Here is a 24,447-nt window from a genome sequence, read left to right as displayed (position 1 = left end):
GATCCCAGCAATGTAGGGTAAAGTGATGTTTTGAAAGGCTCCTCAAGAGGGTTCTTCTTCATGGTTTGAGTGATAGCTTTGCGGATTGTATAGTCGGAGTAACCATTAGCCCTAAGAGCTTGGTGTACGTGCTTGAGTTCACTGCTTATGTGTTCCTGGTCGGATATGTATTGGGCTCTATGATACAGAGTCTTGATGAGAGAATTCTTCTGTGATGGATGGTGGTGGGAATCCAGTTTCAGATAAGCATCCGTATGGCTAGCTTTCCTGTAGACAGAGTGGCTCATTGAATCATCAGGTCTCTTTTTAATTAGGACATCCAAAAAAGGTATCTTGCCCTCTATTTCGACTTCCATGGTAAATCTGATGGCTGGGTGTATGGAATTGATGTGGTCGAAGAATTGGTCTAGAGCAGGCCGGCCATGTGGCCAGATGACAAAAGTGTCATCCACGTACCTCTTCCATAAGGTTGGGCGCAGAGTGGCAGTCTGGATGGCGTCAGTCTCAAATTTCTCCATGAAAATGTAAGGAAAACCTGATTTCCAAATTTAACCTCCTCTTCAACAAAAGACCGGACCCACACACCAAAAAGTTAGACGTTAATAAAGTCGTAATTAATTGCAGTAACAGTTCTATTTCCGATGGTCTGAAATCCGTTTTAGCTAAAGGTCTAAACTTTGCAGTCACACCTAAACACATACCAGTTAATGATATAATTGCCCAAGTAGACGTTGCTCTCAGGGGCCTGGGTCACATCGCTGCAGACGTAGCAAGATCTGAAATCGCTGCAACCCTCAAAAACGCGAAGATGCCAGCTAGCAACCTCAACAAAGATGAGCGTTTTGAATTATATAAATTAAAAAAGAGGAATGATATTGTAATCCTCTCAGCTGACAAAGGCAATGCTACTGTCATCATGGATAAAATAGAATACAACAACAAAATTAAAGAATTACTCGACGATGGTAGTTATACAAAAATAAAAAGAGATCCCACCAACAGCCTCGTCACACAAACCAACAAAATAATTTCTGATTCAACCGCATTAATTGATCAATCTAAACAGTTTTCGTTGAAACCTTCTGCTGCCAGGCCACCAAGATTATACGGCTTACCAAAAATACATAAAGTAGATACACCTCTTCATCCCATAGTCTCTACTATCAGCTCCCCCACCTACAAACTAGCTCGTTTTTTGTCTGAAATCCTGCATCCTTTCACTGGAAAGACCACCTCTGCGGTACAAAATTCTACTCACCTGGTATCGACAATCAAGGGTATTTCCCTGTCCCCAGACGACCCGCTTGTCAGTTTTGATGTAGTTTCCTTATTCACCAAGGTTCCTGTACTTGACACCATTGCAATCATTGAAGACTTGGTTTATCAAGGACTAAACACTGAGGTACCCCCCCTGGTGAGACACTGTTTAACCAATACATACTTCACTTGGAATGGAACTTTCTACAAACAAACTGAGGGCACCCCAATGGGCTCCCCCCTTTCTCCAGTTATAGCTAACATTTTCATGGAGAAATTTGAGACTGACGCCATCCAGACTGCCACTCTGCGCCCAACCTTATGGAAGAGGTACGTGGATGACACTTTTGTCATCTGGCCACATGGCCGGCCTGCTCTAGACCAATTCTTCGACCACATCAATTCCATACACCCAGCCATCAGATTTACCATGGAAGTCGAAATAGATGGCAAGATACCTTTTTTTTGGATGTCCTAATTAAAAAGAGACCTGATGGTTCAATGAGCCACTCTGTCTACAGGAAAGCTAGTCATACGGATGCATATCTGAAACCAGATTCCCACCACCATCCATCACAGAAGAATTCTCTCATCAAGACTCTATATCATAGAGCCCAATGCATATCCGACCAGGAACACATAGGCAGTGAACTCAAGCACGTACACCAAGCTCTTAGGGCTAATGGTTACTCCGACTATACAATCCGCAAAGCTATCACTCAAACCTTGAAGAAGAACCCTCTTGAGGATCATTTCAAAACCATCACTTTACCCTACATTGCTGGGATCACAAAAAGATCTCCAAAATCTTGAATAAACACAAGATCCAGGTCCGTTTCAACACATTACATAAAATCCGTGATCTGGTTCCGTCTGTAAAAGATGTGATTCCGGACATACAATACCCTGGTGTCTACAAACTAAGTCGCCTCTGTGGTAGTAGTTACATTGGAGAAACCAAACGCCATGTCTCGGACCGCATTCGTGAACACAAAGCAGACCTTAAACACGGTAGGACCAACACCTCGGCCGTAGCAGATCATTGTTCTAATTCAGTAGGCTCACATGCAATTGACTTTTCCAAGACAGAGGTTCTTTGTAAGCCATCTGGCTTCCATGAGAGATTCGTTCATGAGGCTATCCACATATACAAGCACAGAGACAATTTCAACCGAGAAGATGGATTCTATCTTAGCAATCATTGGAAAGATTTGATAAACCATTTCAGTTCTTGATTGATTGTTCACGCTTACAGTGGCTTTCAGACAGCATACATTATAAAAAAAATTCGTCTCCCCCCTCCTCTTTTCAGAATATAGATGGACTAGTCCTGGGTAAACTGCCAAATCGCTGCGCGTGGCGCTAACGTTTTTTTATAAATAAATAAATGCGCCGTTTAAAAATAAATTTATGCAAACCAACACACCTGAAGATGACCGTTTGAGTTATGGTCGAAACGTCGTGAGAATTTTTATTGTTTTATATATTTATTATTTTGTTGTTTCTCTTCAACGTGACTTTACCGAAAAAACTAAGAATATGAATTACTGCAGTCACGAAAGCTTTAAATCAAAATTTCTATTAACTCTGTTGAACACGGAGGTTATATCAAAACAATAGTTTATTTTTGTTTTCCTCTGGAACTCTTTATAAGAATGGAAACAGGAAGTTTACACAGCACACACATTCAGCTGAAGTCGGATCTGTTCATCGCAGCATTCAAGGACATCTGAGCCTGGATTCACACCTCTAAGTTTCGATTGAACATTGATTTATGCATTTCTGCATAACACAAATAGTATTGGTTTCAACACCCTTTGCTATGTCAGCCGAATTGAGCTTTCATAAATTTTCCTTTTGTAGTCAGACAGCCGAAATTGTGTGCTTAGAGTTTTGGGTTAACATTCATCTTGAAGATATGAAGGCTTCCAGGCATATTAATGACATTTGCCCTCTCATTGTGTGCCATAACAGCCCGTGGAGAGAAACCCTTCAGGTGCACTCTGTGCGGGAAGGCGTTTGCACGTTCATCAAATCTGATGAATTTGGGAAACTTTTTCACTACATCATGAATATATGAATAAGTATAGACGTGTAAGTCACGTGTGCATTCCTCTGTGCCTGACGTGTAGATGGTGTGGATATTCTTTTTTTCTGTCTGCAGCTGATGCTTCCTCTGCAGAATTGGTCTGATGGAGCAAAGGCACTCAGCGCAGCTCGGTACGACAAGTCAACAATGCGACCAGCGTGCATACAGCACGGACCGGACTGGAAATTTGACACGGCACCAGAGAACACACACAGGAGAGAAACCGTTCAAGTGTACGCTGTGCGGGAAGGCGTTTTCAGATTCATATAATCTTGTAACACACCAGAGAACACACACGGGAGAGAAACCCTTCAGGTGCACTCTGTGCGGGAAGGCGTTTGCACATTCATCAAATCTTAAAGTACACCAGAGAACACACACAGGAGAGAAACCCTTCAAGTGCAGTGTTTGTGGGAAGGCATTTTCAGGTTCATTTGCTCTTAAAACACACCAGAGAACACACACGGGAGAGAAACCCTTCAAGTGCAGTGTTTGTGGGAAGGCATTTTCATGGTCATCTGCTCTTAAAAAACACCAGAGAACACACACGGGAGAGAAACCCTTCAAGTGTACTCTGTGCGGAAAGGCGTTGTCAGATTCATGTCATCTTGTAACACACCAGAGAACACACACGGGAGAGAAACCCTTCAAGTGCACTGTGTGCGGGATGGCGTTTGCACAGTCACCACATCTTCAAGTACACCAGAGAACACACACGGGAGAGAAACCCTTCAAGTGCAGTGTCTGCATGAAGGCATTTGCACAGTCATCTGATCTTGTGAAACACCAGAGAACACACACAGGAGAGAAACCCTTCAAGTGTACTCTGTGCAGGAAGCCGTTTGCAGATTCATCAAATCTTCTAAGACACCAGAGAACACAAAAGCATCACAAGGAGTCGAGTCGGAGTCTGATATCAGCTTGTGAAAGTCAAAGTGCCGCAATGAGCCCATCCCTCATGAAACAAGAACCGGACGAAAATCTCAGCTTGGACACATTTAAAGGTATCAAGGTGAAATATGAAGAGGTGAAGGTGAAATGTGAAGAAGTGATGAGCGAAGAAGTGAAGGTAAAATGTGAAGATGAAGATTCAACTCCAAAATGGGACCTTCACATCGTAAAGCAGGAGGAGAATTCTGACTGTGAGTCAGAGTGAGGCAACTCCCAGCAGTTTGTGGAAGTGGTGTGGGTGGACTTGCTCCTAGACAATACAAAGTCAAGTGGAGACCCGGTAGATGTGTAAGCTTGATATAATGTCTATCCAATAGATGCACCTTTGTCACAGGCCTTTAATGACAAGAATGTGAAGTTGAACACTTTGTGAGCCCGTGGGTTGGGTAGATCTCTAACCAGGAGCAAGAGCCAATAAGCTCCCAAGCATTCACTATGTTATAATAATTGCTTTTACATGTTGCTTGCTTAATCTCCTCAGCAACTCGGAGTTTTGTGTCATACCTCGCCTGAAACACTCAATGAGCATCCCCAAGTAGCAGCTGCCCCTGTGTGGCACAAGGTGGTGACCCTGCACCGGCCTGCATGTGGACAAGAGCCTATCCGTAGGGGGCGATGATTGATGTGTAATCTCAGTTGTGTAGTTTGTAGGTAATGTTTAGAATTTGCTACATTTTCACTCAGACGCCAGCATGCAATGGCCTACTCGTTTTGAATGACACAATAGTATGTTTTACATACACTGTGAAGCAGACTGCATTTTTTAAAAGCTTCTTGTTAATACGATGTAACGTGATGCAGGATATTTCACTGAAGTAATCCAATTTTGTTAATATGCCTGTCAATAATTTAGAATGAATACTTGTCTGATTTTGTGCATGCTTGCAACATTTGATCTGTAAGGGTCAAACATTGAATAAGTGATGTTAGGACAAGGTGTGTGTGTGTGTTTGAAAGTAACCTGTACAGAGAACTCAGGTGAGACCCGTTGTTCTTGTGATACAGGTCAAATGGTGTTTTTGTGTTCCACGAAGCATCTGGAGCAACTCATTGTCTTTGAAATAGGTCACGCTCGGATCATTCATCAGTTACAAGGCATACCACTTAAAAGTTACACGTATAGGAGGAGGTACATTCTCTACAACACGAATTGTAGTTTTGTCTTACGTGTTGACGTAGATTTTGTCTAACTAGGACTAGAAATGTGCCTTGCTGATTGACGTCTGGATGTTCGTACCTATCGGTTGAAGCAAACCCCACTGCTGTTGTTGAGACGCTGTGCACCAATAATAATCCAACATATTGACGGCCTTCAGGCCAGGAAAGTCACAACATTTGCACACGAAGGACGCATTCACGCAAGTACCCCATGCTCCGTTTTGAAGTTTTAAAATGAAGCATCTTTGAATTGTGTTGTGTTTTGAATTAGATTATTTTATTTTTTCATTAAAAGCTTGTCTCAATTTACATCTGGAAGACTTCATTGAAAACGATATTTCGTTTGAATTTTCTCTCGTCGTTAAGTAGACGATGGCCTTGCCGGGGGTTCGGTTCGATGCGGACTTTCACCTGATTGGGATTGCGGGATCGAGATAAGGCGACACGGAGCTGCTGGCCGTCTGCAGATCGATTCCAACGTAATCGAGTGTCTGCCCCTGCGACTCCGTCGTTGGTACAGGCGGTGCGTGTCTCCGTTGTGGAGTTTCTGGATAATGTTTGGAATTTCCGCAATTTTGACCGTGACACCAACATGCAATGTGCGTTGTGAATGACGCAACGTTATGTTTTACATCTGCCGTTTAGCAGACTGCGCATATTGTGGTGAATGTTACTGGGGTATCCAGGTGTGCCTGTCAGATTTTAACCTTGAACCTCTGCAATAAATAGAGAATGTGCTACCACATTCTTGGTTCTTTCCATAAAGTCACGTAGATAGAAAATAAGAAAAACAAGAAAATTGGAAAATTATAAATTGATGAAAAGATGCCCATTGGTCGACTGAGATGACTGTGCCCCCCACAATTTACACACACACACAGTGCACACACAGTGCACACACCCTCAGTGTACACACACACAGTGTACACACACACAGTGTGTACGTGTACACACAGTGTACACACACACAGTGTACACACACACAGTGTGTACGTGTACACACACACAGTGTACACACACAGTGTACACACACAGTGCACACACACAGTGCCCACACACACAGTGTACACACACACACACAGTGTACACACACACAGTGTGTACGTGTACACACATAGTGTACACACACACAGTGAACACACACAGTGTATACGCACACAGTGTACACACACACAGTGCACACACAGTGTGTATGTGTACACACACAGTGTTCACACAGTGTACACACAGTGTGTACACACACAGAGTGTACACAATAATTTCAGTTTATTTATTTTGGTATACCACTGTGAGCCATTCGGCTCTTGAATCAAGTGCAACCACAACAAACACGAACAAGAAACACATCTTAAAGTGACTACTTTGTGTGACTGCAAACAGAAAATCCATGAATAAAAAACAGCAAAATATTCCTGAAAAAAGCACCGTACACCAACGCTGTGTGCTAAAATTCCCAGTGGGATGCAATGTCCACGTTGTTGTTGTTGCTGAGTTCAAGGGAGGGAGCAATGGAAAATGAATCTAAATCAACTTAAACTCCAATCCCGCTCTGTGACATCACTACTCAGCATCACCTCATCGGCGTGAAACGCCAGGGGGAGGTGTCCCTCGCTAGGACGTCATGTCACCAAGGTATTCACCCCACCCCGTCTACCGCGCCCTTGAGCGTGACGCCACCTCTGCCTGGGTCACTTCCGTTATCTGTACAATCCTTATTTGGGCAAAGCTACGCCCGGTGACTGGCGGCTCATTAACATAATATATTTGTGAAGGCCGTCGCGAGTTTATTGCAACGGGTTTCAGCACCCACGCCCCATCCCTCCACGTATGGCCCGGGCTCATTAACATAATTTATTTAAATTAGGACCCGCTCGTTGCGGGAGGGGAGTGTCTTGTACCACGCAAGTGACGTCATCTCCTGCTGCCGGGTGACGTCACGATGTAACAGAAATCTGCCGCTCCGCGCGTGAACTGAAATCCGAGGTGAGAAATTCTCATCGCGGTTGTGGTGGTGGTCGTTGTGCTGGTGGTTGTTGTTGTTTACCAAGGTAGAGCCTCTCTTTCGTAGGGATGTCAATTGAGTAGCAGCGAGCATGGGAATCGATGTCCAGGTTGGAACTTTACAACGCGGGGCCTAGCCACGCGGGGCCTTGCCTCCTGCCCTCGCCTGATCGCGTTTGCTTCAATTATCTCGCTTAGTTGAGCAATCTTTGTAAGAAAGTAATCTACCAGGCTATGCGTTTATTGTGTGTTGACCGACTCTCTGTGTTGCATTGCATTACATTTCCAAATTTTACTCAGTTTGTTTGATTAAGTGAGCTTTTGATTTAAAGCTTTCTTGACTGCAGGGATTCATATTCTTGGTTCTGTCGGTAAAGTTACCACCACGTAGAAGGGAAACAATAAAATAATAAAAATATAAAACAATAAAATTCTCACGACATTTCGACTGCAACACAAGCAATCATCATCAGGTGTGAAAACCATCAGCAAGAAAATGTTCTTGTGTTGCTGGACAGGACAACTTCACCGCATCAAAGGGACGATGGATGGGGCCATGTACCGTCAAATCTTGGGTGAGAACTTCCTTCCCTTAGCCAGGGCATTGAAAATGGATGGTGGATGGGTATTCCAGCATGACAATGACCCAAAACACACGGCCAAGGCAACAAAGGAGTGGCTCAAGAAGAAGCACATTTAGGTCCTGGGGTGGCCTAGCCAGTTTCCTGACCTTAATCCCATAGGAAATCTGGAGGGAGTTGAAGGTTCGAGTTGACAAACGTCAGCCTTGAAACCTTAATGACTTGGAGAAGATCTGCAAAGAGGAGTGGGACAAAATCCCTCCTGAGATGTGTGCAAACTTGGTGGCCAACTACAAGAAACGTCTGACCTCTGTGATTGCCAACAAGGGTTTAGCCACCAAGTACTAAGTCATGTTTTGCAGAGGGGTCAAATACTTTTTTCCCTCATTAAAATGCAAGTAAATTTATAACATTTTTGACATGCGTTTATCTGGATTTTTTGTTGTTATTCTGTCTCTCACTGTTCAAATAAACCTTCCATTAAAATTATAGACTGATCATTTCTTTGTCAGTGGGCAAACGTACAAAATCAGCAGGGGATCAAATACTTTTTTTCCCTCACTGTATGTATCTCTCTCTGTGTGTCTCTGTGTTATCTCTCTCTGTCTATGTGTCTCCGTGTCTGTGTTTTGTCTCTCTTTCAAATTGAGCAATCTTTGGAAGAACGTTATCAACCAGGTGGGGTGTTGACTCTTATGTTGGCCGACTCTCTGTGTTGTATTGCATTACATTTCTATTCTAGATTTTAAAGCTTTCGTGACTGCTAGGATCCATACTCTTTGGTGCTATTGGGTAAAGTCACGTAGGTAAAAAATAAAATAACAAAAATCACGACGTTTCGGCCACAACACAAGCGGCCTTCATCAGGTGAAGGGACGAGACTGTCTGGAGGACAGCACATAATTACAAGTTACCGTTGTAATTATGTGTAAGATGTACCCTTTTTTGAGCTGCCGTTTTGTATTTACAAGAGGTGGTCCTTTTTTGAGCTGCCGTTTTGTATGTGTAAGATGTTGCGTGTTTGAGCTGCCGCTCTCGCTCTGGCCCCTCCCCCCCTCCAACCGTATTTCCTATTTAAGCTTCTGTTCATCCCTCCCCCCCCTCTCTCTCTGCCTCCCTGTCCGTCTTTCCTCCCTCCTTACCTCTTGGTGGACTTGTATATGTATTTCTACTGACCGTGTACCTCGTATTTTTCATTCTATCTATGCTGGTATCTGCAATCCAAAGGTTGAACATGAAATTTAACACTCTTCTGAAATTCGTGGTCCGCCAGGAGATCATACAAACTCCACTCACTCTGTAGAACAGGGGGAGATCATACAAACTCCACTCACTCTGTAGAAGAGGGGGAGATCACACAAACTCCACTCACTCTGTAGAACAGGGGGAGATCATACAAACTCCACTCTGTAGAACAGGGGGAGATCATACAAACTCCACTCACTCTGTAGAACAGGGGGATATCACACAAACTCCACTCTCTAGAACGGGGATATCATACAAACTGCACTCACTCTGTAGAACAGGGGGAGATCATACAAACTCCACTCTCTAGAACAGGGGGAGATCATACAAACTCTACCCTCGCTAACTTTGCAAAACAGAAGGATATAATACTAACTCCACTCGCTATTATCAGGTAAGCTACTTTACGTAACTTTCAGCCAAGGATTATTCAATGCGCACTATAACTGCAGTTTGTGTGTTTTCATGGTTTTGGTCGAACAGTTGGTTAATATAGCAGCAGACACAACACCGTGCATTACTAGGCAAGAACCAGGCTCTTCCACGTGGGTGACCCACTAGGCCCAAACTCGTGGTCGGCGAGGCACCGATGTCCGTGTGGACGTGGAACCGTGCCCCTAACGCTGTTCTTGCCATTGTTGTTGCTGCTTCTGCTGTTGTTGTTGTTGCTGTGACACCTCTCAGCGTGGTTGTCTCTCTTTCGTCTCATTGGGCACCCTGCCTCGTTCTCTCGTCCGGAAGACTCCACCGTCCATTTCAACTGGGTGGACCCCTTGCCCTCTGAATCTGGTAAGACCTTCACACATTCGAACCTCATGGTGTGACTTCGGGGTCCCGTAAGCCCCCGGCTCTCGCACGAACTGCGTTGCGACGCCATTGTATATCTGTTGAAGGCGAACTATTCCTCTCGACGAGCTTTACACGATGCGCTAATCAAAGTTTTGTTCAGTCTGCGCATTCGTCCTCGCTGCTGTGCTTGGACGACGCACGACGAGGACAGAATTATCTCAGCGCCAGGTGGGTCACGGCGTTTACGTGCGCGGTGGGAACGGAGTCGCCCAAAATAAATGAATTTCGATTTTGACTTCCGTTTGGTTCATTTCACGTCAGGGGCTCTCCGACAACATCGACCGCCGCTGAGTTGTCACGTGACTGTTCGTTACTGCACCCCCCACCACCCCCAACCCCCCCTTTGCATTTTACAATTCTCACGAAGAAAAATTAGTTGCAAAGAAAAATAAAATACAAACATCATCCCAATGTCTGTGTTCACTTTCATTATTTTTTTTGTATCTCGAAACTTAAACTCAAAATGTCAATGCCAAGACAACTATCTCCCCATCCCCATGTAGACTGTAACAGGTTGTAGGGGCAAGTGGTGCTAGTAGCGAGCAGCAGCACCTACGGCGACACCGCCCTCGGGGGGGGGGGGGGCAGGGTCAAGGTCAGGCACGGGGTAAAGGTCAAAGTCAGGAGCATCAAGGTCAAGGTCACGAGCGGGGTGATGGTCAAGAGCCAATCCAGCTCGTGCCCTCACACTTGGGGAGCAGGACCCCTCTGGAGGGTGCAGCTCCACGCCACCAAATCGCTGCACCGCCACCGCCGCTCCCACAACGCAGCAGGGACGTTGCAGCAGTCAGAACAAAGGTTTTGGATATCCACTGCGGTCATTCTCAATGCAGCAACGGACGGAGGCCTCCACCCACCCACCCCCCACTTTACATCGCCGTCGGTAAATCACGCGTCACGCATTGAGACTCTACAGGAGCACCGTCAGTAGTGGGCGCAGTGGTGGCTGGGAGATGTTAACTACCTCGCCTGGTGTACAGGAGGTCGTGGGTTAGATCATGTCTCTGAGAGATGTTAACTACCTCGCCTGGTATACAGGAGGTCGTGGGTTGGATCATGTCCCTGAGAGATGTTAACTACCTCGCCTGGTCTACAGGAGGTCGTGGGTTAGATCATGTCCCTGAGAGATGTTAACTACCTCGCCTGGTCTACAGGAGTTTGTGGGTTAGATCATGTCCCTGAGAGATGTTAACTACCTCGCCTGGTGTACAGGAGGTCGTGGGTTCGATCATGTCCCTGAGAGATGTTAACTACCTCACCTGGTGTACAGGAGGTCGTGGGTTAGATCATGTCCCTGAGAGATGTTAATTCCTCGCCTGGTATTAAGGAGGTCGTGGGTTAGATCATGTCCCTGAGAGATGTTAACTACCTCGCCTGGTCTACAGGAGGTCGTGGGTTAGATCATGTCCCTGAGAGATGTGAACTACCTCGCCTGGTGTACAGGAGGTCGTGGGTTAGATCATGTCTCTGAGAGATGTTAACTACCTCGCCTGGTCTACAGGAGGTCGTGGGTTAGATCATGTCCCTGAGAGATGTGAACTACCTCGCCTGGTGTACAGGTCGTGGGTTAGATCATGTCTCTGAGATATGTTAACTACCTCGCCTGGTCTACAGGAGGTCGTGGGTTAGATCATGTCCCTGAGAGATGTTAACTATCTCGCCTGGTGTACAGGAGGTCGTGGGTTAGATCATGTCCCTGAGAGATGTGAACTACCTCGCCTAGTGTACAGGAGGTCGTGGGTTAGATCATGTCCCTGAGAGATGTGAACTACCTCGCCTGGTGTACAGGAGGTCGTGGGTTAGATCATGTCCCTGAGAGATGTTAACTACCTCGCCTGGTTTACAGGAGGTCGTGGGTTAGATCATGTCCCTGAGAGATGTTAACTACCTCGCCTGGTAAACAGGAGGTCGTGGGTTAGATCATGTCTCTGAAAGATGTTAACTACCTCGCCTGGTCTACAGGAGTTCGTAGGTTAGATCATGTCCCTGAGAGATGTTAACTACCTCGCCTGGTGTACAGGAGGTCGTGGGTTCGATCCTGACTTTGACGATGCCTGCTGCTGCTGTATATTTGGAGTTTGTGTGCCTCTCATCACGGTGGCTGAGATGTTACCGACCTCACCTGGTGTACAGGAGGTCGTGGGTTCGATCCTGACCCTGACGATCATCACGGGGGCTGTGAGATGTTAACTACCTCGCCTGGTGTACAGGAGGTCGTGGGTTAGATCATGTCCCTGAGAGATGTTAACTACCTCGCCTGGTATACAGGAAGTCGTGGGTTAGATCATGTCCCTGAGAGATGTTAACTACCTCGCCTGGTATACAGGAAGTCGTGGGTTAGATCATGTCCCTGAGAGATGTTAACTACCTCGCCTGGTATACAGGAGGTCGTGGGTTCGATCCTGACCCTGACGATCGTCACGGGGGCTGTGAGATATTAACTACCTCGCCTGGTATACAGGTGGTCGTGGGTTAGATCATGTCCCTGAGAGATGTTAACTACCTCGCCTGGTGTACAGGTGGTCGTCGGTTCGATCCTGACCCTGACGATGCCTGCTGCTGCTGCTGTATATTTGGAGTTTGTGTGCCTCTCATCACGGTGGCTATGAGATGTTAACTACCTCGCCTGATGTACAGGAGGTCGTGGGTTCGATCCTGACCCTGACGATGCCTGCTGCTGCTGTATATTTGGAGTTTGTGTCTCTCTCTCCGTGATCGTGTGGATGTTTCTCCGGGTCCTCCGGTATTTGGCTGCGATCCATGTCCACGTGATAAGCCAACTAAGTTGAACTTTCATTTGTGGCCAGGTCGCTTCTGAAAAATAGCTACGTAGCTCTGTGGAGACTTATAAATATATTTTTTACGTAAAAAATTGTTTATTATAACATATTAAATATAAAATATAATATAACCATTAAAATAAAATGCTATATTATATGAAATAAATCTATAAAAAGAATTATGAACAAAAAGGTGTATTATATATTTAATATTATAATATGAAATGTAATAAAACCATTAAGGGGCCATCAATTTAGTCGGCACGCAAAAATCTGTCAAAACTTGACCCCTCCCTCCCTGTACGCACGCGGAATTTTTACACCACCACCACCAGCACCACCCATCAGCACCACCCACCACCAGCAGCACCAGCAGCACCACCACTACCACCACCAGCACCACCAGCAGCAGCACCACCACCAGCAACACCACCCATCAGCACCACCCACCACCAGCACCACCCCCCTCAGCACCACCACCAGCACCACCACCCCCCTCAGCACCACCAGCAGCAGCAGCAGCACCACCAGCACCACCACCATTACGATCCACTACCACCACGATCCACCAGCACCACCACCACCACGATCCACCAGCATTACGATCCACCACCACGATCCACCAGCACCACGATCCACCACCACGATCCAGCACCACCACGATCCAGCACCACCACCATCAGCTCCATAGCTTCGGGATTTGTCCGCACGACGTCTCTGTACAGCAGCAGGAGGAGGAGGCGTCTGGGGTCTCTCCTCGCCGTCTGCGTCACCGCCACCGCCGTCTACGCGGTGGTGACCGCTCACGAAGGTAACGAGACGAGTGGGGAGCTCACAAAGTGTGTCACACTGTCACACACTGTGTGTGACAGTGTGACACTGTGTTAGTGTCACACACACAGTGTGTGTGACACTGTGTGTGTGTGTAACACTGTGTGTTACACACACACACAGTGTGTGTATAACACACACACTGTGTGTGTTACACACACAGTGTGTTATACACACTGTGTTATACACAGTGTGTTATATACAGTGTGTTATATACTGTGTGTTACACACACTGTGTTATACACACACACTGTAACACTCCCTCCCTCCCTCCTTGACCCCGTGACCCCCGACGCTCGTACTGACCCCGTCACCACCCGGGGGGCGGCTCCCCCCTCCCCCCTCCCCCCGGCGTGCAGGGCGGGGCCAGCCCCAGCGCCCCTCCCTGCAGGACGGCCTCCCGGCCAACGTCACGGCGGTGGTGGGGAGCGACGCTCAGCTCCGCTGCGTCGTTCTGAAGGGCAGCGATGGCGGCGATGAACACCACCACCAGCAGCACCAGCACCACGTGCAGTGGCTCAAGCACGTGGAGGTGAACGGGAGCCTGGAGGCGCCCAACGGCTCGCCCTACGTGCGCATTGTCACGGTGAGCGAGCGAGGCACGGGGGCACTCACTCACCACTCACTCACCCACTCACTCACCACTCACTCACCCACTCACCCACACTCACTCACCCACTCACTCACCCACTCACCCACACTCACTCAACCACTCACTCACCCACTCACTCACCCACTCATCCACTCACCCACTCACTCACTCATTCATCCACTCACTCACTCACCCACTTACCCACTCACTCACCCACTCACCCACTCACCCACTCACTCACCCACTCACTCACCCACTCACTCACCCACTCACCTACTCACTCACCCACTCACCCACCCACTCACTCACCCACTCACCCACTCACACACCCACTCACCCACCCACCCACCCACTCACTCACCCACCCACCCACCCACTCACCCACCCACCCACCCACTCACTCACCCACTCACCCACCCACCTACCTACCCACCCACTCACTCACTCACCCACCCACCCACCCACTCACCCACCCACCCACCCACTCACTCACCCACCCACCCATCCAAACTCAGCGGAGGCCGACATCACCCTCAACACAACAGGACCCAGCAGCTCCCCGCTTGGCTCAGACTCTACGCGTTCGCTGAGTGACGACAGATACAAAAAATGAACCCCACGTTGGCGTGGGAATGCAAGATTCTGACTTCCTCTCGTCTCTCTCTCTCCGTGCCGCCCGTCGGTTCGCGTCAAGACGGTCGGAGTGGAGGTCACGGACGTGGAGACGAACGTCCTCTACCTGCGCAACGTCAGCACGGACGACTCGGGCCGCTACACCTGCCTGGCGGTCAACGCCGTGGGGTTCGCTCGGCGCTCCGCCTGGCTGCTCGTCGTGCCGGGCGAGACGCCGGCGGGGGGCCGCACGCTCGCCGCCACGACGACCGCGGGGGCCGGGAAGATGTTGACTGCCTCGCCTGGTACGCAGGAGGTCGTGGGTTCCATCCCGACCCTGACGACGCCTGCTGCTGCTGCTGTATATGTGGAGTTTGCGTCTCTCTCTGTCATCGTCATCATCGTCATCATCACGGTGGCTAGGGAGGTGTGACAACAAGAGTGACCCCAAGGTCACCGTGTGTCACCGTGTGTCACCGTGTGTGTGTCACCGTGTGTCACCGTGTGTGTGTCACCGCGTGTCACCGTGTGTCACCGTGTGTGTGTCACCGTGTGTGTCACCGTGTGCCACCGTGTGTCACCGTGCGTCACCGTGTGTCACTGTGTGTCACCGTGTGTGTGTCACCGTGTGTGTGTCACCGTGCGTGTGTCACCGTGTCTCACCGTGTGTCACCGTGTGTGTGTCACCGTGCTCACCGTGTGTCACCATGTGTGTGTCACCGTGTGTCACCGTGTGTCACCGTGCGTGTGTCACCATGTGCTCCCCGCTTGTCACCGTGTAACACCGTGTGTGTGTCACCTTGTGTCACCGTGTGTCACCGTGTGTGTGTCACCGTGTGTCACCGTGTGTCACCGTGTGTCACCATGTGCTTCCCGCGTGCGTCAGCGATGTTTACCAACGTCCCTGTCACAGTGGAGGCGGGGTCACCGTGTGTGTGTCACCGTGTGTCACCGTGTGTCACCGTGTGCTCCCCGTGTGTCACCGTGTGTCACCGCGTATCACCGTGCGTGTGCTCCCCGTGTGTCACCGTGCGTGTGTCACCGTGTGTCACCGTGTGTGTGTGTGTGTGCTCCCCGTGTGTCACCGTGTGTCACCATGTGTCACCGTGTGTGTGCTCCACGTGTGTCACCGTGTGTCACCGTGTGTCACCGTGTGTGTGTATGCTCCCCGTGTGTCACCGTGTGTGTGCTCTCCGTGTGCGTGTCAGCGATGTTTCCCGATGTCTCCGTCACGGTGGAGGCCGTCTCGGCCGCTCCCTTGACGGCGGGCGACGTTTCTTGCACCGCCGGCTTCCTCCTGCTGACCGCCATCGCCGGCGTCGCCGCCTTCTGCCTCACGCAGACGCGGAGGGCGAGGAGAGAGTCGACCGGCGGAGAGGTGGAGATGCAGGTACAGTTGAGGTGGTGGTGGTGGAGGTGGTGGTGGTCGTGGAGGTGGTGGTGGAGGTGGTGGTGGAGGTGGCGGTGGCGGTGTGTGGTGGTGGTGGTGGCGGTGGAGGTGGCGGTGACGGTGTGTGGTGGCGGTGGTGGCGGTGGCGGCGGTGGCGGTGGCAGTGGCGATGGCGGAGGCGGCGGCGGAGGCGGAGGCGGCGGCGGCGGTGGCGGTGGCGGCGGAGGCGGTAGTGGCGGTGGTGGTGGCGGTGTTGGAGGTGGCGGTGGAGGTGGCGGAGGCGGTGGAGGTGGCGGTGGCGGTGGAGGTGGTGGTGGAGGTGGAGGTGGCTGTGGCGGTGGTGGTGGAGGTGGTGGTGGTGGCGGTGGTGGTGGTGGTGGAGGTGGTGGTGGTGGTGGTGGATTGGCAGTCACTTGTAAGTGCAATAAACTAGTTTTAATAACAATGATAATGATAAAAACAACGATAATAATGGTAACAATGATAATAAAGGGGGAGTAGTTTGCATGTCTCTGCCATCATCATCATCATCATCCTCATCACGGTGGCTACGTAGATGTTCACTGTGAAAAGAGTGACCCCGGCACTCTTTTTCACAACATTAAACAAACGTTAAACAAACGTTTGGCGCTGAGCAGTAATGTTTAGTGTGTCTCCCAACATGCAAAACAAACTTGAAATTTGGCATTTGGGTAGCTTCCAGACTGTACACAATGCAAAAAGTATAAAAATAGACTCGTGTATTTTGCACGTCAAGTGAGCGGTGACGTCGCGTCTGTGATGTCACCGGCATGCGGCAGCGTCACGCGGTCTGCCTGCTGACGTCATCCCTCCCCAAGCCTCCGCGTAGGCCGTGTGTCCCGCACAGACGCGCCGCATCGTTGTCTCGATGTTCTGAGTCAACGCGGCTGTTTCCAGTTCGCCCTCATAAACACAAAGCAGAAGGTTCGTCTTCTTAGCTCTTTCGGTAAAGTCACGTTGAAGGGAAACAATAAAATAATAAAATAAAGTCTTCTTTGGTTCTTTCGGTAAAGTCACCACGTAGAATGAGAATAAAATAATAAATTGATAAAATAAAATAAGACAATAAAATTATCTTATTTTATCAATGTATTATTTTATTCTCATTCTACGTGATGGTGACTTTACCGAAAGAACCAAAGAAGATGAATCCTTGCAGTCACGAAAGCTTTAAATCGAAATAAAATAAAGATTCGTCTGTTTGTGCGAAGCGGCAAAAAACTCTCGAACGCTGACCCTCCAACGTCATGAAATTTCGTTTTTGGTTCTTTCGGTAAAGTCGCCGCGTAGAATGAGAATAAAATAATAAATTAATAGAATAAAATAACACAATAAAATTCTCACGACGTTTCGGCCACGACACAAGTGGCCCTCTTCAGGTTGGACGACAGGTCTGTTCCTTTCACCTGAAGAGGGCCACTTGTGTTGTGGCCAAAACGTCGTGAGAATTTTATTGTGTTATTTTATTAATTTATTATTTTATTCTCATTCTACGTGTTGGTGACTTTACCGAAAGAACCAAAGAAGATGAATCCTTGCAGTCACGAAAGCTTTAAATCGTCATGAAATTTGCACAGCTTACGCCGTCTGGAATTTCTAAGGGAACGCGACGATTCTCAGCTCGCCACATCATTCCATTTCCGAGTTGCCTGGTTAAGGTTCAATTTCCTTGAGTGAAAGACATCCGATTTAGTTAAATTGATTTGTTTCGGATGTTTTTCTTTCTTGCAGGCATCAATGTTTTTTCAGGGTTTTCCAGTGAAATAAAAGGGAATATTAAATTAATCCAAGACGATAATCCAAGTCCCGGGCGAAGCCGGGTAGTAAAGCTCGTTCGTAATAAAGGCTGTCACAAGTCCTACCTGCCTCACGTGGATTTACAATTCCATTTACGTACGAATAAGGTGCGCAGAGGTTGATCAAATACAACTGTAAAAGCGAGGTATTGTTGTATAAGCTGCGTGGAATTAACTGCGTATAGTCTTACTCGGGGTCAAGAGGTTGATCAAATACAACTGTAAAAGCGAGGCTATTGTATAAACTGAGCGGGATTAACTTCGTATAGTCTTACTCGGGGTCAAGAGGTTGATCAAATACAACTGTAAAAGCGAGGTTATTGTTGTTTAACCTGAGCAGGATTAACTGTGTATAGTCTTACTCAGGGTCAAGAGGTTGATCAAATACAACTGTAAAAGCGAGGTTATTGTTGTTTAACCTGAGCAGGATTAACTGTGTATAGTCTTACTCAGGGTCAAGAGGTTGATCAAATACAACTGTAAAAGCGAGGCTATTGTTGTATAAGCTGCGCGGGATTGACTGCGTATAGTCTTACTCGGGGTCAAGAGGTTGATCAAATACAACTGTAAAAGCGAGGTATTGTTGTATAAGCTGAGCAGGATTAACTGTGTATAGTCTTACTCGGGGTCAAGAGGTTGATCAAATACAAATGTAAAAGCGAGGCTATTGTATAAGCTGCGCGGGATTGACTGTGTATAGTCTTACTCAGGGTCAAGAGGTTGATCAAATACAACTGTAAAAGCGAGGTTATTGTTGTTTAACCTGAGCAGGATTAACTGTGTATAGTCTTACTCAGGGTCAAGAGGTTGATCAAATACAACTGTAAAAGCGAGGTTATTGTTGTTTAACCTGAGCAGGATTAACTGTGTATAGTCTTACTCAGGGTCAAGAGGTTGATCAAATACAACTGTAAAAGCGAGGCTATTGTTGTATAAGCTGCGCGGGATTGACTGCGTATAGTCTTACTCGGGGTCAAGAGGTTGATCAAATACAACTGTAAAAGCGAGGTATTGTTGTATAAGCTGAGCAGGATTAACTGTGTATAGTCTTACTCGGGGTCAAGAGGTTGATCAAATACAAATGTAAAAGCGAAGCTATTGTATAAGCTGCGCGGGATTGACTGTGTATAGTCTTACTCAGGGTCAAGAGGTTGATCAAATACAACTGTAAAAGCGAGGTGTTGATGTATAAGCTGAGCGGGATTAACTGCGTATTGTCTTACTCGGGGTCAAGAGGTTGATCAAACTCAACTGTAAAAGCGAGGTGTTGTTGTATAAGCTGAGCGGTATTAACTGTGTATAGTCTTACTCGGGGTCAAGAGGTTGATCAAATACAACTGTAAAAGTGAGGTGTTGTTGTAAAAACTTAGCTGTATTAACTGCGTATTGTCTTACTCGGGGTCAAGAGGTTGATCAAACACAACTGTAAAAGCGAGGTGTTGTTGTATAAGCTGAGCGGTATTAACTGCGTATAGTCTTACTCGGGGTCAAGAGGTTGAACATTCAAATGAAAGTCGAAGTTCGACTTGGGCCATAATCCGTCAGAGGTGATAACAAAAAAACCGAGCACCACAAAGGCCCTTCTCTCTTAAAAAACACATCCCGAGTAGGCGTATGTATTAATATATAACGCGAGACACGGTCGTGCACACATCAAACTCTCCCGTACTGCAGCCTGAGCTGCCAATGCGCCCAGTCGCCGCTATCCACATCTTCAGTTGCATTGTCGTTGTAAGACGCTGTTTGTAATCGTGGTCGTCTTTCGCGTCGCAGCAATGAGGGATCTTCACGACGAGCTCACAGCTGCCAATCTGGGAAGGGTGGCGGCAATGCTTGGGTGAGCAGCAGCAGCAGCAGAAGAAGAGACGCTTTGAAATGGGTTCCATTGGCAAAGAAGTCAGCGGCTCTCGTCTGGTACGGCCACCGAGGGAGGAGGAAGTGGGGCAAGCCCCCCCAAGTTCGGGGTTTGCTCCGACAAGCCCACAGCTGCGAGCCACAGCGGTCTCCGCCGCTGGCAGCAAACTCTGAGTCTGAACCGACGACGTTCCACAAATACGCAGCCCCCTACGCGCCAACACCGACGTCGCATCGAACAAACATCCACTGAATTAATCTTTGGTTTTTTCGGTAAAGTCACGTAGAAATGAGAAAAAATAAAATTACATAATATACGACTTTTCGATTGCAACGCAAGCAATCATCAGGTAGAGGAAACACAACCGCAGATATATATACTGACCTTAAGGAGAAGGAATTAACACAGATATACCAGGGGATACAGAGAGACGGAGCATCACACTTATCAAACAGGGTTTAGCAAAATTTGGAAACTGTACAAAGCAACACAGACGGTCGGTTAAAACACAACGCATGGTCTGGTTGAATACGCTATTTCAAAGATTGTTAAATTGTAAGTTGAGCGTGAAATTTAAGATAGTGATAGAATACATACCGTAGAGAGACCTATGGGGGGAGACACGCAAACAGTTAAGAGGTGAAGCAGCTCTGTACCGAGGCCTTAAATAGCCAGAGATGGAGGGACTGGGTTTCAGAGACAATGGGACACAAATTAGCATGTACCGAGGCGCAAACCGTTTAGCTATTGCGAATCGTGTGTTGTGTTTCACATCGATATTTTCGGTTCTTTCGGTGAAGTCACGTAGACGTAGACGGCAAATGAGGAATATTTTAATTCCTGCAGCCGCAAAAGTTTTCGGTGAAAATTTCATCTTTCAATAACGCGTGGGGTGGAGCGGTTGTCGCCGCGGTGAGCACGGTGCGCGATGAACTCCACCGCCCGAGTTTGAGTCTCCGTCACGGCTAACCGTCAAGTGGCGGAGTGACACCTGAGCCAGACCTGGACACCGCCTCATTCAGTCAACCCGCACACTGTGCGTACACGCATAGTGTGTATGTACACAGTGTATACACACTGTATACACACTGTGTATACACACACACAGTGTGTACACACAGTGTATATGTACATTGAGGGAAATAAGTATTTGATCCCCTGCTGATTTTGTACGTTTTCCCGCAGACGAAGAAATGATCAGTCTGTAATTTTAATGGTAGGTTTATTTGAACAGTGAGAGAACAGAATGACAACAAAAAAATCCAGAAAAACGCATGTCAAAAAATGTTATAAATTGATTTGCATTTTAATGAGGGAAATAAGTATTTGACCCCTCTGCAATTTGTCGCTAATGTTTAGAATTCGCCAGCATGCAATGGCCTACTCGTTTTGAATGACACTACAATAGTATGTTTTACATCCACTGTTAAGCAGACGCTGCATATTTTTTTAAATAGCTTCTTAATCAGATATTATCTGATGCAGTATATTTCACTGCAGTAATTAAATGTTGTTAAAATGCCTGTCAATTATTTCGATTAAACACTTGTCTGATTTTGTGTGTACATGCATCATTTCATTTATAACGGTCAAACATAGATTAAGTGACGTTAGGACAAAGTGTGTGTGTGTTTGGAAGTAACCTGTAGAGAGAACTCAGGTGAGACCCGTTCTTGTGATACAGGTCAAAGGGTACTTTTATGTTTCACGAAGCGTCTGGAGCAACTCATTGTCTTTGAAATAGGGAGCACACTCGGATCATTCATCAGTTACGAGGCATACCACTTAAAAGTTACACGTATAGGAGGAGGTACATTCTCTACAACACGAATTATAGTTTTGTCTTACGTGTTGAGGCCACGTGATGTGTCGAAGGCTCTCTGCCAGCTCACAGGACAGACCCAAGTGCCGTGTGCTCAATAAGATGACTGACAGAGGCACCACTGCACCGACTTGGTGTGGCCGGCGCTCCGCTGGTTGTTGTGAGCGTCGCTCATCCGCCCTCCGTTGTTACTGGAGGGCGACTGCCTCCAACTGCCCAGCAGCGTGCTTCACGAGCCTCCTCCACAGAGGCCGATCTTGACACCGCTGGTACCGGTCATCGGCAAGCCCACTCAGCTCCACATCCTTCTTGTACAGCATCAGTCCATACATCTTTAAGAGGGTTATCGAAATGCCATGCTACAGACAGATGGGCAGTTATGAACGAACAGAGCTAATGCATTAACATCTCAAACTTGGTTGGAAAGCGTTAAAAAGGAATGTCTTATTTGACCTGAACTGCATATTGATTGATTTGCATGTAATTTCTAAGACAATGCAAATTTGGCCCAATATGTACAAATCTTTTCCACTAAGCATACATGTTCCAGGCAACGGTTATTCACCGTGAAACGCGATGCAGTGAAGGACAATAAAAACAACTGTAATACAGAAATTGTGCACTCACATCAGTCTGGGTTAGCCCGTGAGAGGATCTGTAATACTATGATCTTCTTCTTTGGTTCTTTCGGTAAAGTCACGTAGAATGATAATAAAATAATAAATTGATAAAATAAAATAACACAATATTCTCACGACGTTTCGGCCACAACACAAGCGGCCTTCATCAGGTGAAGGGGGCGAGACTATCTGGTAGGACAGCGCTGGAGTGAAAAAGCCACGTTCAGATACGGCCTTTAAGCTGTGTGAGAGGACCAAAGCGCCTTGACAAAGGAATTAGCATATAATTTAGCATTGAAATGGCTGAATGATTAGCTTGTGACTGGTCACAGAAATAGCTATGTTAAAAGTTAAAGCATACACACCCGCAGAGGCACCCATTGTTAAAGGGATTAGCATAGAATTTAGCATTGAAATAGCTAAGTTAAGGCATACACATCTTGACAATGGAATTAGCATAGAATTTAGCATTGAGATAGCTGAGTGGTTAGCTTGTACCTGCTGCAGAATACGGAGACAAATTGGCATTAATGCAGATTTGAGGCTATGCGGATGGCTTTGAACCCAATGCACCCTTCAATGGTAATGCACATAATAGAGACATGCTTTGTTCACTTTTTTAAACCCATGCTTTTAAAATAATCTCAAGCAATTTTCTCTGCCAGTCATTGCCTGATCTTATTGCACACACTCACTCACACACTCACACACACACATAAAGATCCCCCGTACAGCCTTCAACAGACTGCTGGGGCAAGTGCTGATGGTGAGCTATAAACGCCGGCACGCACGGCACTCTAGGGGGAGGGTGGCCAACACCGCACCGGGCCGCCTTTGTCTCCCCTGATATTTACACACCACACTCGGAAGTCATTCAAGACGACATCGATGTAGGGAAAACCCAGGACTGGTTTAAATATCTGCCACTGTTGTGTGTCATGAGCAGGAATCCAATTTGGGTCACCGGTTTAATGAGTGCAGTGCGATAGCCACTAAATTACCGCTCCCCACTCGTACACAACGACAAGAACAAAGATCCCCGGTAGAGCATTAACAGACTCTAGGGGCAAGTGCTGTTAGCGAGCACCTATGAAGGATGGCACGGCACACGAGGGGGTGGGTAGCCAGCACCGCGCCCGGCCATCTTTGTCTCCCGAGTGGCGATGCTCACATCACACTGGGTACTCATTTTTAGGCTGAGTCGACCTAGGGAAGGCCCAGGACCGGTTCAGATAATCGTCACTGGCGGTGTTGGCCGTGAGCGGGAAACGGTCCCGGGAATCCGGGTTCGTAGCGCAGCGTAGCGCTAACCGCTGCCCTACCGCTCGTACAAAGATACGTTTAAACACGCGCACGCAAATACACATTCTGTTTGACTAACACTTCTTTCAAACCGTACGTAGCCAAACATTTCCGTTGTAGAGTTTCTGGACAATGTTTGGAATTAACCACAATTTTTGACCGTGACACCAGCATGCAATGACCTGTGCCTTGTGAGTGACACAATACTCTGTTTTACATCCGCCGTGAAGCAGAACAGCGCATATTGTGGTGAATGTTACTGGGGTAGCCAGGTGTGCCTGTCGGATTTGAACTTTGAACCTCTGCAACAAATAGAGAATGCACTACCATATTCCTGGTTCTTTCGGTAAAGTCATGTAAATAGAATACAAAAAATAAACTAAATTAAAGATTAAAAAATAAAAAATATACAAATAAATAAAAATAATAATTTTTCTAAATTAATTGATGATAAGATGCCATGGGTCGACTGACTGAGATGACTGGCCAATGCACCGCCTTTGCCCCCCACTACACACACACAGTGTACACACACACAGTGTACACACACACAGTGTACACACACACAGTGTACACACACACACAGTCTGTACGTGTACACTGTGTACACACACACATACAGTGTGTGTGTACACACACAGTGTGTACACACACAGTGTATACACATAGTGTACATACACACAGTGTACACACAC

At 47.3% G+C, this 24,447-nt stretch overlaps 1 protein-coding gene across 1 annotated transcript; it reads left to right on the top strand.

Moving 5' to 3' along the window:
- Positions 1 to 10,066: 10,066 nt before the first annotated feature.
- LOC142913266 (uncharacterized) lies at positions 10,067 to 18,216 on the top strand (the record flags this gene model as incomplete). The annotated part of the gene is made up of 6 exons (XM_076060795.1): positions 10,067 to 10,071; positions 13,637 to 13,722; positions 14,102 to 14,328; positions 15,029 to 15,251; positions 16,155 to 16,336; positions 18,089 to 18,216. Coding segments are annotated over 6 exons (759 nt in total), but the record flags the coding sequence as incomplete, so codon positions are not given.
- Positions 18,217 to 24,447: the final 6,231 nt, after the last annotated feature.

This window comes from Petromyzon marinus, unplaced genomic scaffold (assembly GCF_048934315.1).
Source record: "Petromyzon marinus isolate PM22_M1 ecotype Great Lakes invasive population unplaced genomic scaffold, UKy_Petmar_22M1.pri1.0 PM_G_Scaffold_24, whole genome shotgun sequence".
NCBI lineage: Eukaryota > Metazoa > Chordata > Hyperoartia > Petromyzontiformes > Petromyzontidae > Petromyzon > Petromyzon marinus.
Note: the sequence above shows the minus strand (reverse complement) of the source record. Positions and strands in the feature narration are given on the sequence as shown.